The sequence below is a fragment of the Rhinatrema bivittatum genome, chromosome 9, assembly GCF_901001135.1.
Source record: "Rhinatrema bivittatum chromosome 9, aRhiBiv1.1, whole genome shotgun sequence".
NCBI classification, from domain to species: domain Eukaryota; kingdom Metazoa; phylum Chordata; class Amphibia; order Gymnophiona; family Rhinatrematidae; genus Rhinatrema; species Rhinatrema bivittatum.
In genome coordinates this window covers 246,751,822-246,764,311 of record NC_042623.1, presented here as the reverse complement: position 1 = coordinate 246,764,311, position 12,490 = coordinate 246,751,822, and the positions used below count along the sequence as shown (strand labels likewise).

Genomic DNA, 12,490 nt, shown 5'->3' with positions numbered 1-12,490 from the left:
TGAGATTCTGTGAACCACGTCTCCGTGACCGCTACAATGTCCAAGTCCACCTCCACCATTAGGATTTGCAGATCTTGGATTTTATTGCCCAAACTACGAGCATTTATGCTCATAGTTTTCCATCTTTTCTCGTTCAGGTTATTGCTTTTCTTGCACTCCTTTTGTGACTTATTTAGTTGAGTTTTGTTATCCACTTCACCCTTTTCCATTGCATTTGTATTTGGGGGGTGACATTCTAATTTCTTTCTGCCACTCCCGGCATCTAGTTTAAATGCCTTATGACATAGGATTTGAATTTATCTCTTAGGATCCTTTTTCTTGCCACATACGGATGTAAGTCATCTTTGACAAAGAGCTTTTTATTATTCCATACACGGCCCCAGCCCCCAATAAATCCAAACCTTTGTACCTTACACCAGGATTTGAGCCATACATTGAAGTTATTCATATGGCTTAGCCTCTCCTTCCCCTTTCCCTGAACAGGTACACTTCTGAAAAGGCAATGGTTGTCACCATGTGACTAATCTGCTTCGCTAGAGACTGGAAATCTCTCCGTACCGCTTGGATGCTGTTTCTAGTGTTACAGACACATTCAGAGGTATTCATAGTTAAAATTGATATCAGTAAAGAATTCTAGCCCTTGTAAGTGATAAAAAAGTGTAGAATTGTTCAATGCAGCTAGCACTGCAGTGTACAAATCAATTCCTCTTGTTAGACTTTTCATCAGTTATAAGGGCTATAATTCTTTACTGATGTCAATTTTACTATGAATACCTCTGAATGTGTCTGTATAAGCACCTTCCCTAATCCCAATCCACCCTGATTCAAAGTGCCTCTCTAATATGGAACATATATATATATTCTCTCTCTCTCTCATGATCTGCCCCTTTTCAGCCTCCTTATTCTGTACACATGCCCTTCCTGGCTTCTTAAAATTTGTGTAGGCCTCACATGGCGCACATATGTGCATATCTGGTTGTTTTTGCACAAGCAGTGCATTTAAAATCTACCTCTTAAAGTTTACTTACACATGTAAAACCCATTTTTAAGCATGCAAATGATTTTGAAAATTAGGCCCTTAGAAAGCACTAATCATACTGCCCACAGCAGAGCAAACTCAGTGGGCACAGTTTGCTCATGGCGTTTGCACCAATCATCAAAGCAAACCAAACTACATGAGATGTTTTGCTTTGATTATTACCCCTGGCAAAAGTACCCAAAGAGATTTGTACCAGATTTTTCTGTGGATCTTCTTGCCAGTGTGTAATTTCAAAAATCCAAAACTCTGTGCGTTGTTGCCTCCCCCCGACCTAACTCTGCCCATGGGAAGCACCTCAAAACAATGTCAGCAATTTTCAAAGAGCCTATTTCCATGTGGGTAAATAGAAATGGAATTGATAATTGTTTACTCAAAGATTTGAAAGAACGAGTTTAAAAGGCCAAGAAAAAAGAATTCTTCAGGTCCAAGTTTCATCAGAAACACAGATAATCACACATTAGGAAGGCAGTTTTTTGATTCATAATATAATAAATTAAATAATACAAAGAAGATTTGCATGTTGCCATTGCTGGTTTTGTGGAAACATCTGGTGCTGTCTTCATTTTCTATGTAGATGGGGCAGAAGATTCTGAGAAGGAGATCTGAGGTTGCACTTGAGTACTAAAATACATATAGCAACTGTGATTCTACAGATTGCTAATCAAGTTCTCCTTTAGAGGTACAAGCGCTTTACTGACGTATTTCATAAAAAGGGCAATACGGATAGCTATCATAGTGCAAAATTGCAAGAAAAATTTGAAATGAGCAGAATGTGAAACAAGTTTTTTACATTGAATACCATACAATTGACTGAAAGTATATAACAAATTAGTGCAGTCTTATGCAAATAGAGATTCAGTATAACTAATTTTATTTATAAATCTACTATTCCCTTATTCTGATTTTTTTTCCAGGAATCTAACACAGCTGTACAACACTAAGACTGATACAGATCTTGCAAAGGAGCTTATGGTTGAATGGAGTCAGCTAGGCCTAAAAGAAGTTCAGATGCTGAATTACTCTGTCCTGCTTGAACAGCCAGACTCTTCTCCAAATACAATCACTGAACAAAAAAGCGGACAATGTTTTTATCCCAATGGACAGCAGTGTGATAAAGAGACGAAAGAGCAACCCAGCCAGGAACTTCTGTTCTCATATGCTGCCTACTCTGCCAAAGGGTTTCTTGAGGTAAGATGGATATTTTATCATGAAACAGAAAAGTACGACTTTCATCTAAATTTAAGTAAGAGACAAGTCATAAATATGATGTTTAAAATACTATCATAGCTGATTAGGAGGTTTGTCTTTCTGTTGCTGGTACCAAAATCTGCGCAGACAGGAAGGTGTAGAAAATATGACGAGGGATCTAGCAAAGCTTGAGAAAAGGTCTAGGGTCAGGAACCTAAAATTTAATACAAAAAAAATGCAATGTTATACATTTACAGGAAGATTTTAAATGACCGGTGCGCATAAATTCCGGTCCTTACTGGTGTGGACGGGCCTTGCATACGCTGAGCCAATTTTCAACAAGGCCTGATCATGCACGTAAAAGCAATTGTTTGCTTTTTTTGACTGCCGCAGCACACTGTGCTGACAATTTCAGTGTATTATCTACTATGATGCCTAGATCTCTTTCCTGGGGGTAGCTCCTAATATGGAACCTAACATCATGTAATTATAGCATGAGTTATTTTCCCTATATGCATCACCTTGTATGTATCCATTTTAAATTTCATCTGCCATTTGGATGCCCAATTTTCCATAATCAGTAGGTCTTACTGCAATTTATCACAACCTGCTTGTGATTTAACTAGTCTGAATAATTTTGTATCATCTGAAAATTTGATTACCTCACTCGTCGTATTTCTTTCCAGATCATTTATAAATATATTGAAAAGCACGGGTCCCAGTACAGATCCCTGATGCACTCCACTGCCCACCCCCCTCTACTGAGAAAATGGTCCATTTAATCCTAATCTCTGTTTCCTGTCTTTTAACCAGTTTGTAATCCATGAAAGGACATCGCCACCTATCCCATGATTTTTTACTTTTCTTAGAAGCCTCTCATGTGGAACTTTGTCAAATGCCTTCTGAAAATCCAAATACACTACATCTACTGGTTCACCTTTATCTACATGTTTATTAAACCCTTCTAAAAAGTGAAGAAGATTCATGAGGCAAGACTTGCCTTGGGTAAATTCATGCTGACTTTATCCATTAAACCATGCCTTAGTTTCTATATGTTCTATGATTTTGATCTTTAGAACACTTTCCACTATTTTCCTGGCACTTAAGTCAGGCTAACTGTTCTGTAGTTTTCCAGATCACCCCTGGAACCCTTTTTAAATATTGGGGTAACATTAGCCACCTTCCAGTCTTCAGGTACAATGGATGATTTTAATGATAGGTTACAAATTTTTACTATTAGATCTGAAATTTCACTTTTGAGTTCTTTCAGAACCCCGGGGTGTATACCATCTGTTCCATGTGATTTACTACTCTTCAATCAGGCCTACCACATCTTCTAGGTTCACCATGATTTGGTTCAGTCCATCTGAATCATTACCCATGAAAACCTTCTCTGGAATGGGTACTTCCCCAACATCCTCTTCAGTAAACACCAAAGCAAAGAAATTATGATGACTTTATCTTCTCTATGTGCCACTTTAACCCCTCAGTCATCTAACGCTCCAACTAACTCCCTCACAGGCTTTCTGCTTTGGATATATGTTTATCCCATGCTTTCTAGAATCAAATACTGTCTTTGTCTCTACCTCCATGGAGTTGCTGTTCCATGCATCAATCACCCTCTCTGTAAAGAGAAATCTCCTTAGATTACTCCTGAATCAGACACCCCCTTTGAAACTCATCCCATGACCCCCTCTAGAGCTTCCTTTCCTTTGAAAGAGGCTTACTTTCTTTGCATGGAAACTGTGGTAGTATTTAAAATGTCTCTATAATATCTCCCTTATTCCACATTGAACATTTTAGTAGCCACCTGCTGGACTGACTTCAAATGTTTTATATCCTTTTGAAGGTGCAGTCTCCATAACTGCACCCAGAATTCCATCCAAATGAGGTCTCACCAGGGTCTTATACAGGGGGCAATATAATCTCCCTTTTTCTACTGATCATTCCTCTACCTAGGCAGCCAAGAATCTTTATGACTATTGCAATCAATTTATTTACCTGTTTAGCCAACTTAAGATCATCAGATATGATGTCCTCCAGATCTTATTCTTCTTATGCACTTAGAAGAAATATATTGCCTATAAATGTACCTCTCTCTCTGTTTTTTGCAGCCTAAGGGGTAGAATTTTAAAGGTGTGCACACACATGGACACACCGATTTTATAACATTATAAAATCTGGGGCCGCGTGCACATGCTCACCAGACTTTATAATCCACATGCGCATGTGCAGGCATTGCGCGTGGGGGCCTAATTTTAGAAAACTACATGCAGCCATGAGAATGGGCCTCCCAGTCTGCTCCAATTAAGGAGAAGACTGGGAGGGAACTGTTATAATAGTGTGTGTTTTGTGGATCCTTGGGTGCTGTGGAGATGACCACACCCACGAGGAGGAGCCCCATGAGGAGCCACAGCACTGGGCTAGACTCATACACACAAAACACAGGATAGTTCTTTATTAGACAGCTTGAAGATCTCCACCAGAGGTGGCAGTAGTTAGGCAGTTTGTGGTTGTAGTTTCAGGGACCTCGGTAGAGGGAGCCCTTCTCTCCTAGATGACGTCAGGAGGTTCTGCAGCAGGTCTTCCAACGAGGAGATACTGTGGATGAGATAGACTGAGAGTTAGAGTACTCACTAGGTGTTAGCTGTTGGTATCTGATTCCACCAAGTATGTTGTAGAAGGTACAGGCACTGAGGCAGGGAGAGCAGGCCCTTGAGGAGCAAGAACCTGTTCCCTGAAAGGCACCTGAAATAAAGCAGAGGGCCCCCGAGGAGCGGGTACCCAGGTTAGTATATACCCCAAAGGGCAGAGAGAGAGTGAGCTTCCTGCGGCAGCACAGAAGCAGAAAAGTAGTGTAGACAAGAACGGATTTGAGTCCTTGCTAACTCGGGGAGCTAGCAAATTGATGAAAGTAATATACCCAGATGGTGTGACATCAGCATGAGGGAACGCCCTCAAGGTTCACGCCAAAGGTGGTACAAAGACGTGGGTTGCACGCGTGTGTGCACCCTAGTAGGTACCTGGGAGGAGCAATGGCGGGAGGCTGCACCATAGCCATTCTGGGGACGCCAGAGAGGTCAGCTTGTAGACACGGCAGTAGCCATCTTGCCCAGGTAAGCGGGAGGAGCCGTGAATAAGGTGAGGCAGACGGCGAAGCAGTTGAAGACCGACGGACGCAACAGTACCCCCCTTCAAAGGGCGTCCATGCTGTTTCCTACTAGGTCTTGGTTTTTGAGGATGCAAGTGATAGAAGTCCTGTAGCATCTCTTTATCTAGGATATTAGAAATAGGTGTCCAAGAGTTTTCTTCAGGGCCATTTACAAGGACATTTTAACAATAAAAAAGCTCCAGTATGTAACACTCTAGGTCTAAGTGACAGAAATTGTTTCCTCTTCTGGGTCTGCTTTGAAACATCTGAGAAGACCCAAACATGAAGGTGTAGAAAGGGCTCCGTACGAAGTCTAAAAAACAGTTTTAATACCCAGTATCTATCCAGTTCAAAAGCAAATGTTACAACCATAGTTGCTGGCTGTGCTTGAGCAGCATCAGAATTCTCCAAGACATTAGTAATGTTCAAACTTGCAGGTTCTAATGGTTCCAAAATCACCGTGTGAGTTGTAACTCATTACCTTTTCTAAACGGAGGCCAAAAATATGCTATAGACAGTGAGGAACTGCTTGCGCCTGAACTTTCAAAATGTCAATCTTTAGGTAGAATATATGGTACTTTAGGAAAGTTAACAAAATTCTCTGGTTTATTCATCGCCAACATGTTTTCTTTTAGGAAAGAATCCTGAAGGGGATTTAATAGAGCCATAACCCTGTTTAATTTAATACATTTGTTGAGACATATTCATAAGTTTCCAATATTTGCTGTCATTGGATTTCAGAACTAGAAAGTTTAACTGAGTTGTAAGAGAATTGTCGAGACCCTCGAGCACTTCCCAAATAGAATCCAGTTATCTGTGCTGGTCTTGCCAAAGAAAGCTGTTGAGGTGTAAGTATGACCACAGCTGCTGGAGGAAGATAGGAAGCATCTTTCTTCTTCCATACTCTGCCTTCCAGAAGCTGAGAGTCTGGTCAACTCACTGAGGAAAAACTCACTTGACATCTGCCTTCTTATCACCCCAGAGGAGGGTTTCCTGTCAGAAACACTTGGTTGCCAGTGTCATCAGTCTGCACCCGTTCATAACTCTCATTCAGGTCCCAGATTGCAGCACGGTTGGCTGGTACAGTTGTCATCATCGGGGACAAAGAGAAGAATGAGTTAGGAGGGGGGAAGCTTGCCCTTCTTCTACAGCTTCAGCTCCCCAGCAACTCTACTCCTGATGCTGATACACTGCAAATGACGTGGGCATCCATAGAACCAACATGGGGTGACTCAGGATAGACCCCAGGGTAAGTCCTTTACTTTGCACTCCTTTTGAAGCAAGTATGGGACATTTTGAGGAAAAAAATCAGCAATTTGTTTACAAGGAAAATCTCAAGCCATTAGTGTAGACACCATCTTGGATCCTGCATAAAAGCAAAATTTTTATTGGTAATACATTGTCTTCTGAGATGTTGCTATTGGCTAAACTGAAAAGTGTCAAGAAAAGGAAATCTTTATAAAACCAGTTTAGTTCATAGTAGCATTTCTTGAAAAATTAATGGGTCAGTGTATGTAAGGTTCTGTCACATATGATTTGGTCATGCATCAAAAGCAAAAGAGTTGGCTGTCCTGTTTGCTTCTCTTTGGAAAGAGTGTCCATGATGACCATGGCAGTAGTGAGGGTGATATTAATGCGCTGTTCATGTTTAATTCATCTGCTACATGTATTTTTTTTCTAATGTATATGCTGCACCATCCTATGTTCTGGGTGACTTACAAAGTTCACAAGCATATTCTTGTAAAACATAAAATAGTAAAACATTAATAAATAAAACATAATCAAAACAAATAAAAAATAAATAAGAACTTTGTAATGCATAAAGGAGTAGATTTTAGAAAAGTACGCCCACGCAAACTTTTGTTCGCGCACCAGGCGCAAACAAAAGTATGCCGGATTTTATAAGATACGCACGTAGCCACGCGTATCTTATAAAATCCAGGGTCCGCGCGTGCAAGAGGGTGCACATTTGTGCACCTTGCGCGCGCCGAGCACTGCGCGCACTGCCCGTTCCCTCCGAGGCCGCTCCGAAATCGGAGCGGCCTCGGAGGGAACTTTCATTCTGCCTCCCCCCACCTTCCCCTCCCTTCCCCTCCCTTCCCCTATCTAACCCACCCCCCAGCCCTACCTAAATCCCCCTCTTAACCTTTATCCAGGAAGTTACACTTGCCTCCGGGCAGTCATAACTTATGCGCGCTGGCTGTCTGCTGGCGCGGCAGGCCCCGACACAGGCCGCTGTGTCAGGACACTCGGCCACGCCCCTGGACCACCACCATGCCCCCAAACACGCCCCCGAGCCGACACCATGCCCCCGAACCACCCCTTTTTGCAAGCCCAGGACATACGCGCGTCCCAGGGCTTGTGTGCGCTGCCGAGCCTATGCAAAATAGGCTCGGCGCGTGCAGGTGCAGATTTCCTTAGGTTACACGCGTATGTTACACACATAGCCTTTGAAAATCTGCCCCAAAGATTTTATGGATTCCGGCTAAAGCCACTAAACTATTGACTAGTGTACCAATCAAATGCAGGCTTAAGTAGGTGAGTTTTTAATTCTTTGCCTGCTCCCAAAGGGAGTAACAATCCATAAAATCCCTTTTCACAGATTTAGCTCCAGTCCTAGGGTGTATAAAAGCCATGGTCTGCATCATTTGAGGATAAATATGCCAACTGTCACTTTGAAAATTCCCCATTTGATTACTAGCAGTAACAAAATGTGGAGAATGCCATTCTGTCCTTTAGACTTAATCCTTTAGGGGTAGATTGTAAAAGGAGCGCGCACAGCCTACATCTACGTGCACTACCCGGCGCGCGCTCATTTATGTCCGATTTTATAACTTGCACACGCTAACTCCTGTTAGAGTGCACTAACTCAAAAATGAATTTTTGCCGAAATTTCAGAAAAAAATAAATCGTTTTTCAGTTCTTCCGAACCATTCCGAATTAGGCAATTTCGTTGAAATTGCCTAATTCAGGAAAAACAATTGCACATCCCTATTATCAAACCAGTTGAGAAATGGAGCTGTGATAATCATTAGAGATGTGAATCGGAACCGGAATCGGTTCTGATTCCTGGTTCGGGGACTATAGTGAAATCTTTTCTGTGCGGTCAGCTTGGGGAGGTCAGGAGGCCCCCCCAAGCTGGCCAAAAGTTCCGTTTGTGTCCAAGGAGGGGTCCGGGAGCGGAACCGCGGTGGACCACGTGACGGCCGCGTCACTCCGACGTGACGCGGACGTCACGTGCTCCTCGCAAAGGAATAGAGGAATGGCTTCCTGACTCCCCGCTGGACCACCAGGGAATTCTGGTAAGTCTTGGGGGGGGATTAAGGAGGGTGAGGGGTTTAAATTTTTATTTAGGGAACCGGTGCACGTATGGACATAGACTCAACTTATGGAATTCTCCATATGTCCATATTGACCGAAATTGACCCCCCTTTTCGACTTATGAACATAAACTTTTTGTCTGCACATCCCTACTATTTGTTTGAACAGAGCCCCTTGCAGGGCATCCACTATATCTCTACTTCTGATAGAATCTGCAGATGGGATACTCCAGTCAATGTCTGATAGTCAACACTTCTCCCTTCTTTCCTACCTTTTGGATGTCTTTGACCATATCCCTGTCTATTTCTTCCATTTGAGTCGGAGGCCTGTAAACCACTCCAGTAAAAATGGATGCACCATCATCTTTTTTTAGGATGACCCATATTGCGTCTTCTTTACCTCACATTCTTTGCAAATCAGTTGCTTGGATATTGTTTTTGACATAAAGAGCTACTCCTTCCCCTTTTCTGTTCTCTCTGTCCTTCCTTAACAAGTTATAGCCTGGTATGGCCTTATCTCAATCATGATAATCTGTGAACCATGTATAACAGCAACAATGTCCAAGTCTGCCTCCACCATTAGCACTTGCAAGTCTGGGATTTTATTGCCCAAACTATGAGCATTTGTAGTCATAGCTTTCAAATTTTTCTCTTGATTTGTTCTACTTCCTAGACTCCTTTCCTGCTTTTTTGAGCTGATTGATTTTGTTATTTTTCTCCTCCCACTTCCTGTATTGCTTGGGGGTGATGTCAATTTCATTGGCCATCTCCTGCCACCCTCATTCTTTAGCTTAAATGTCTGATAAAATATAATCTGAATTTCTCACAACATCCACCTCCTTGCTATAAACAAATGTAAGCCATCCTTACCATATAGCCTTTTACTGCTCTATACATGATCCCAATCTCCAATGTATCCAAAACCACTTCCTGTACATCTTCTCATTTCCCTTTCCTTAAACAGGTAATTCTTCCGAAAAAGCAATAGTCTTTGCAGGGTGTTATCATCTTTCCTAGATTTTGGAAATCTTTCTGTGCTTCATGGATACCATTTCTATTGGTCATTGGAGCTCATGACTTGAGCTATCTGGTTAGCATTTCTACTAGCTGAGGATCCTGGAAGGCATTTAACTGTTGTGTCACCATCAAAATGTGCTCCCAATTTGGTTCTTTTAATCTGTTTGAATCTCCCAGCAGAAACAGTTTTCTTTTAAGACATTTGATTATGTTGAAGGGCTTTTGGGTGTATTGGGTGATCACTTTTATAAATCACTTCAGATTCGATTGCTGAGGTTTCCTCATTCTCCAATGCAGAAAAAGCATTATGTAGGGTTAACAGTGAGGAGAGTGGGTATCTCTTCACCAGAGGCCTTAATCTGCCAGATCCCACTGTTATCCAATTGTTCCTGGGTTTTTGAATCATGGATGTCTGACACCTCTGTGGGAGTGGGGGTAGATGCATAGGATGCTGTAAAGTTGGGGAAGGTGGGTGTCTGCTTGTCACATGTCTTGTTCAACCAGAGCCCACTGTAAACCATTTTTTCCTGGGTTTCTGAAACCTTTCTGGGAGATGGGTGAGAGATACTGGATGGTTCTAGGTTATTTGAAACCTGGACAATTCCTCCCTTAGATAAATCATCTCCATTTTAATTGCAGACAGTTGAAGGCAAAAGGGACAGTCTTTGAATCTCCAAATGATAAGCCTTGAACATAAGTACCACAATTGTTGCATTGAATAAAAGACATGTTGTTATTTATTACTGATTCCTTAAAATCATATACATAGGGTTAGGAAAAATTTAGGCTCTAGCAAAGATTTTTAACAGTATTTGAAATAAAAAAGTGTCAGTGTTTGGCAGCAAAGATTAATAAGTATAATATGAAGACCAATTATTACAAGCAATATGACAGTTTAAGTTACTATTATCTGAGCAGTAAGGAACTATTCCTTACTGCTCAGATAATACCACTTTCTGTGGCCTACCACGCGCACAGGAGAGTGGCCTGTGTGCACACAGGCCACTCTCCTGTGCGCGTGATTCAGTAACAAAATATTCAAATTAGAGCTTACGGTAAAAAGAGGCGCTAGGGACACTAGGACATTCCTAGCGCCTCTTTTTTGACAGGAGCGGCGACTGTCAGAGAGTTTGACAGCCAATGCTCAATTTTGCCAGCATCGGTTCTCAAATCCGCTGACAGCCACGGGTTCGGAAAGCAGATGCCGGCAAAATTGAGCATCCGGTTTTCAACCCGCGAGCCGCGGGCCGATTTTAAATTTTTTTTAACTTTTGGGACCTCGGACTTAATATCACCATTATATTAAGTCGGAGGGTCTACAGAAAAGCAGTTTTTACTGCTTTTCTGTACACTTTCCCGGTGCCGGCAGAAATTAACGCCTACCTTTGGGTAGGCGCTAATTTCTGAAAGTAAAATGTGCTGCTTGGCTGCACATTTTACTTACTGAATCACACAGGAATAACTAATAGGGCCATCAACATGCATTTGCATGTTGCGGGCGCTATTAGTTTCGGGGGGGGGGGGTTAGATGCGCGTCCAAACGCGGCTTAACAGTGCGCTCTGCCGGAGCACACTGTACAGTATTGGCCTGTTAAATAGTCTTTCCTGGACTCCTAGATAATTCGTTTCAAATGGGAGATTTGAAACGAATTATCTAGGAGTCCAGGAAAGACTATTTAACAGGCCAATACAGTACAGTGTGCTCCGGCAGAGCGCACTGTTAAGCCGCGTTTGGACGTGCATCTAACCCCCCCCCCCCCCCCCCCGTTAATTTCTGCCGGCACCGGGAAAGTGTACAGAAAAGCAGTAAAAACTGCTTTTCTGTAGACCCTCCGACTTAATATAATGGTGATATTAAGTCCGAGGTCCCAAAAGTTAAAAAAAATTTAAAATCGGCCCGCAGCTCGCGGGTTGAAAACCGGATGCTCAATTTTGCCGGCATCTGCTTTCCGAACCCGTGGCTGTCAGCGGATTTGAGAACCGATGCTGGCAAAATTGAGCATTGGCTGTCAAACTCTCTGACAGTCGCCGCTCCTGTCAAAAAAGAGGCGCTAGGAATGTGCTAGTGTCCCTAGCGCCTCTTTTTACCGTGAGCTCTAATTTGAATATTTTGTTACTGAATCACGCGCACAGGAGAGTGGCCTGTGTGCACACTGGGAGAGTGGGCACTCGCCCGCTCTCCCACGACTTTTACTGTATTGACCTGTAAGAAAGGTAAACTCAGGGATGGGTGGGTAGAGGAGTAGGGAGGGAAGGAATTAAACAGTTGATTACCTGCAGGACAATTTTTTTTCTCTTTTTTTCCTCAGATAGCTTGTAGCTGTCTCAGCCAGAAGGAAGAGTTTTTCCAACACAAAACACACACTTTATGTCTTAAGCTCACAAGTAAAAATAAACCCCTCACAAAGGCACACAATTTTTATAAATCCCAGCCAAGAAATAGCCCAACTATAATAAGTGATTATTTTCAGATGCAAACTTATAGCTGTTTCAACCAGGAGGTAGAGCTGCAACCAGTGGCTAATGGCAGCTCCCAACTGCTGGAGTGATGAACTCCTCAAGGCTACCCTCCCCTAGCCATGCTAGTAAAAACTACGGATCCTTTTTTTTCCCAACATAAAACACACACTTTATGCCTTAAGCTCACAAGGAAAAATAACTCCCCTCCCCCCCTCCCCGAGGCAAAAAATAGGTGCGTACATGTGTTAGGGATGTGCAGAGGGACACCATACATTGCATTCGTGATTTGGATTCGTTGGGGAGCAGATACGTTGC

At 42.4% G+C, this 12,490-nt stretch overlaps 1 protein-coding gene across 1 annotated transcript in view; it reads left to right on the top strand.

The window, feature by feature from the left end:
- NAALADL2 (N-acetylated alpha-linked acidic dipeptidase like 2) overlaps positions 1–12,490 on the top strand; it is a 1,070,337-nt gene that overhangs the window by 533,157 nt on the left and 524,690 nt on the right. The window contains exon 3 of the mRNA XM_029617369.1: positions 1,954–2,227. Coding sequence (XP_029473229.1) covers positions 1,954–2,227 — 274 coding nt within the window. The remainder of the gene's footprint in view (positions 1–1,953; positions 2,228–12,490) is intronic.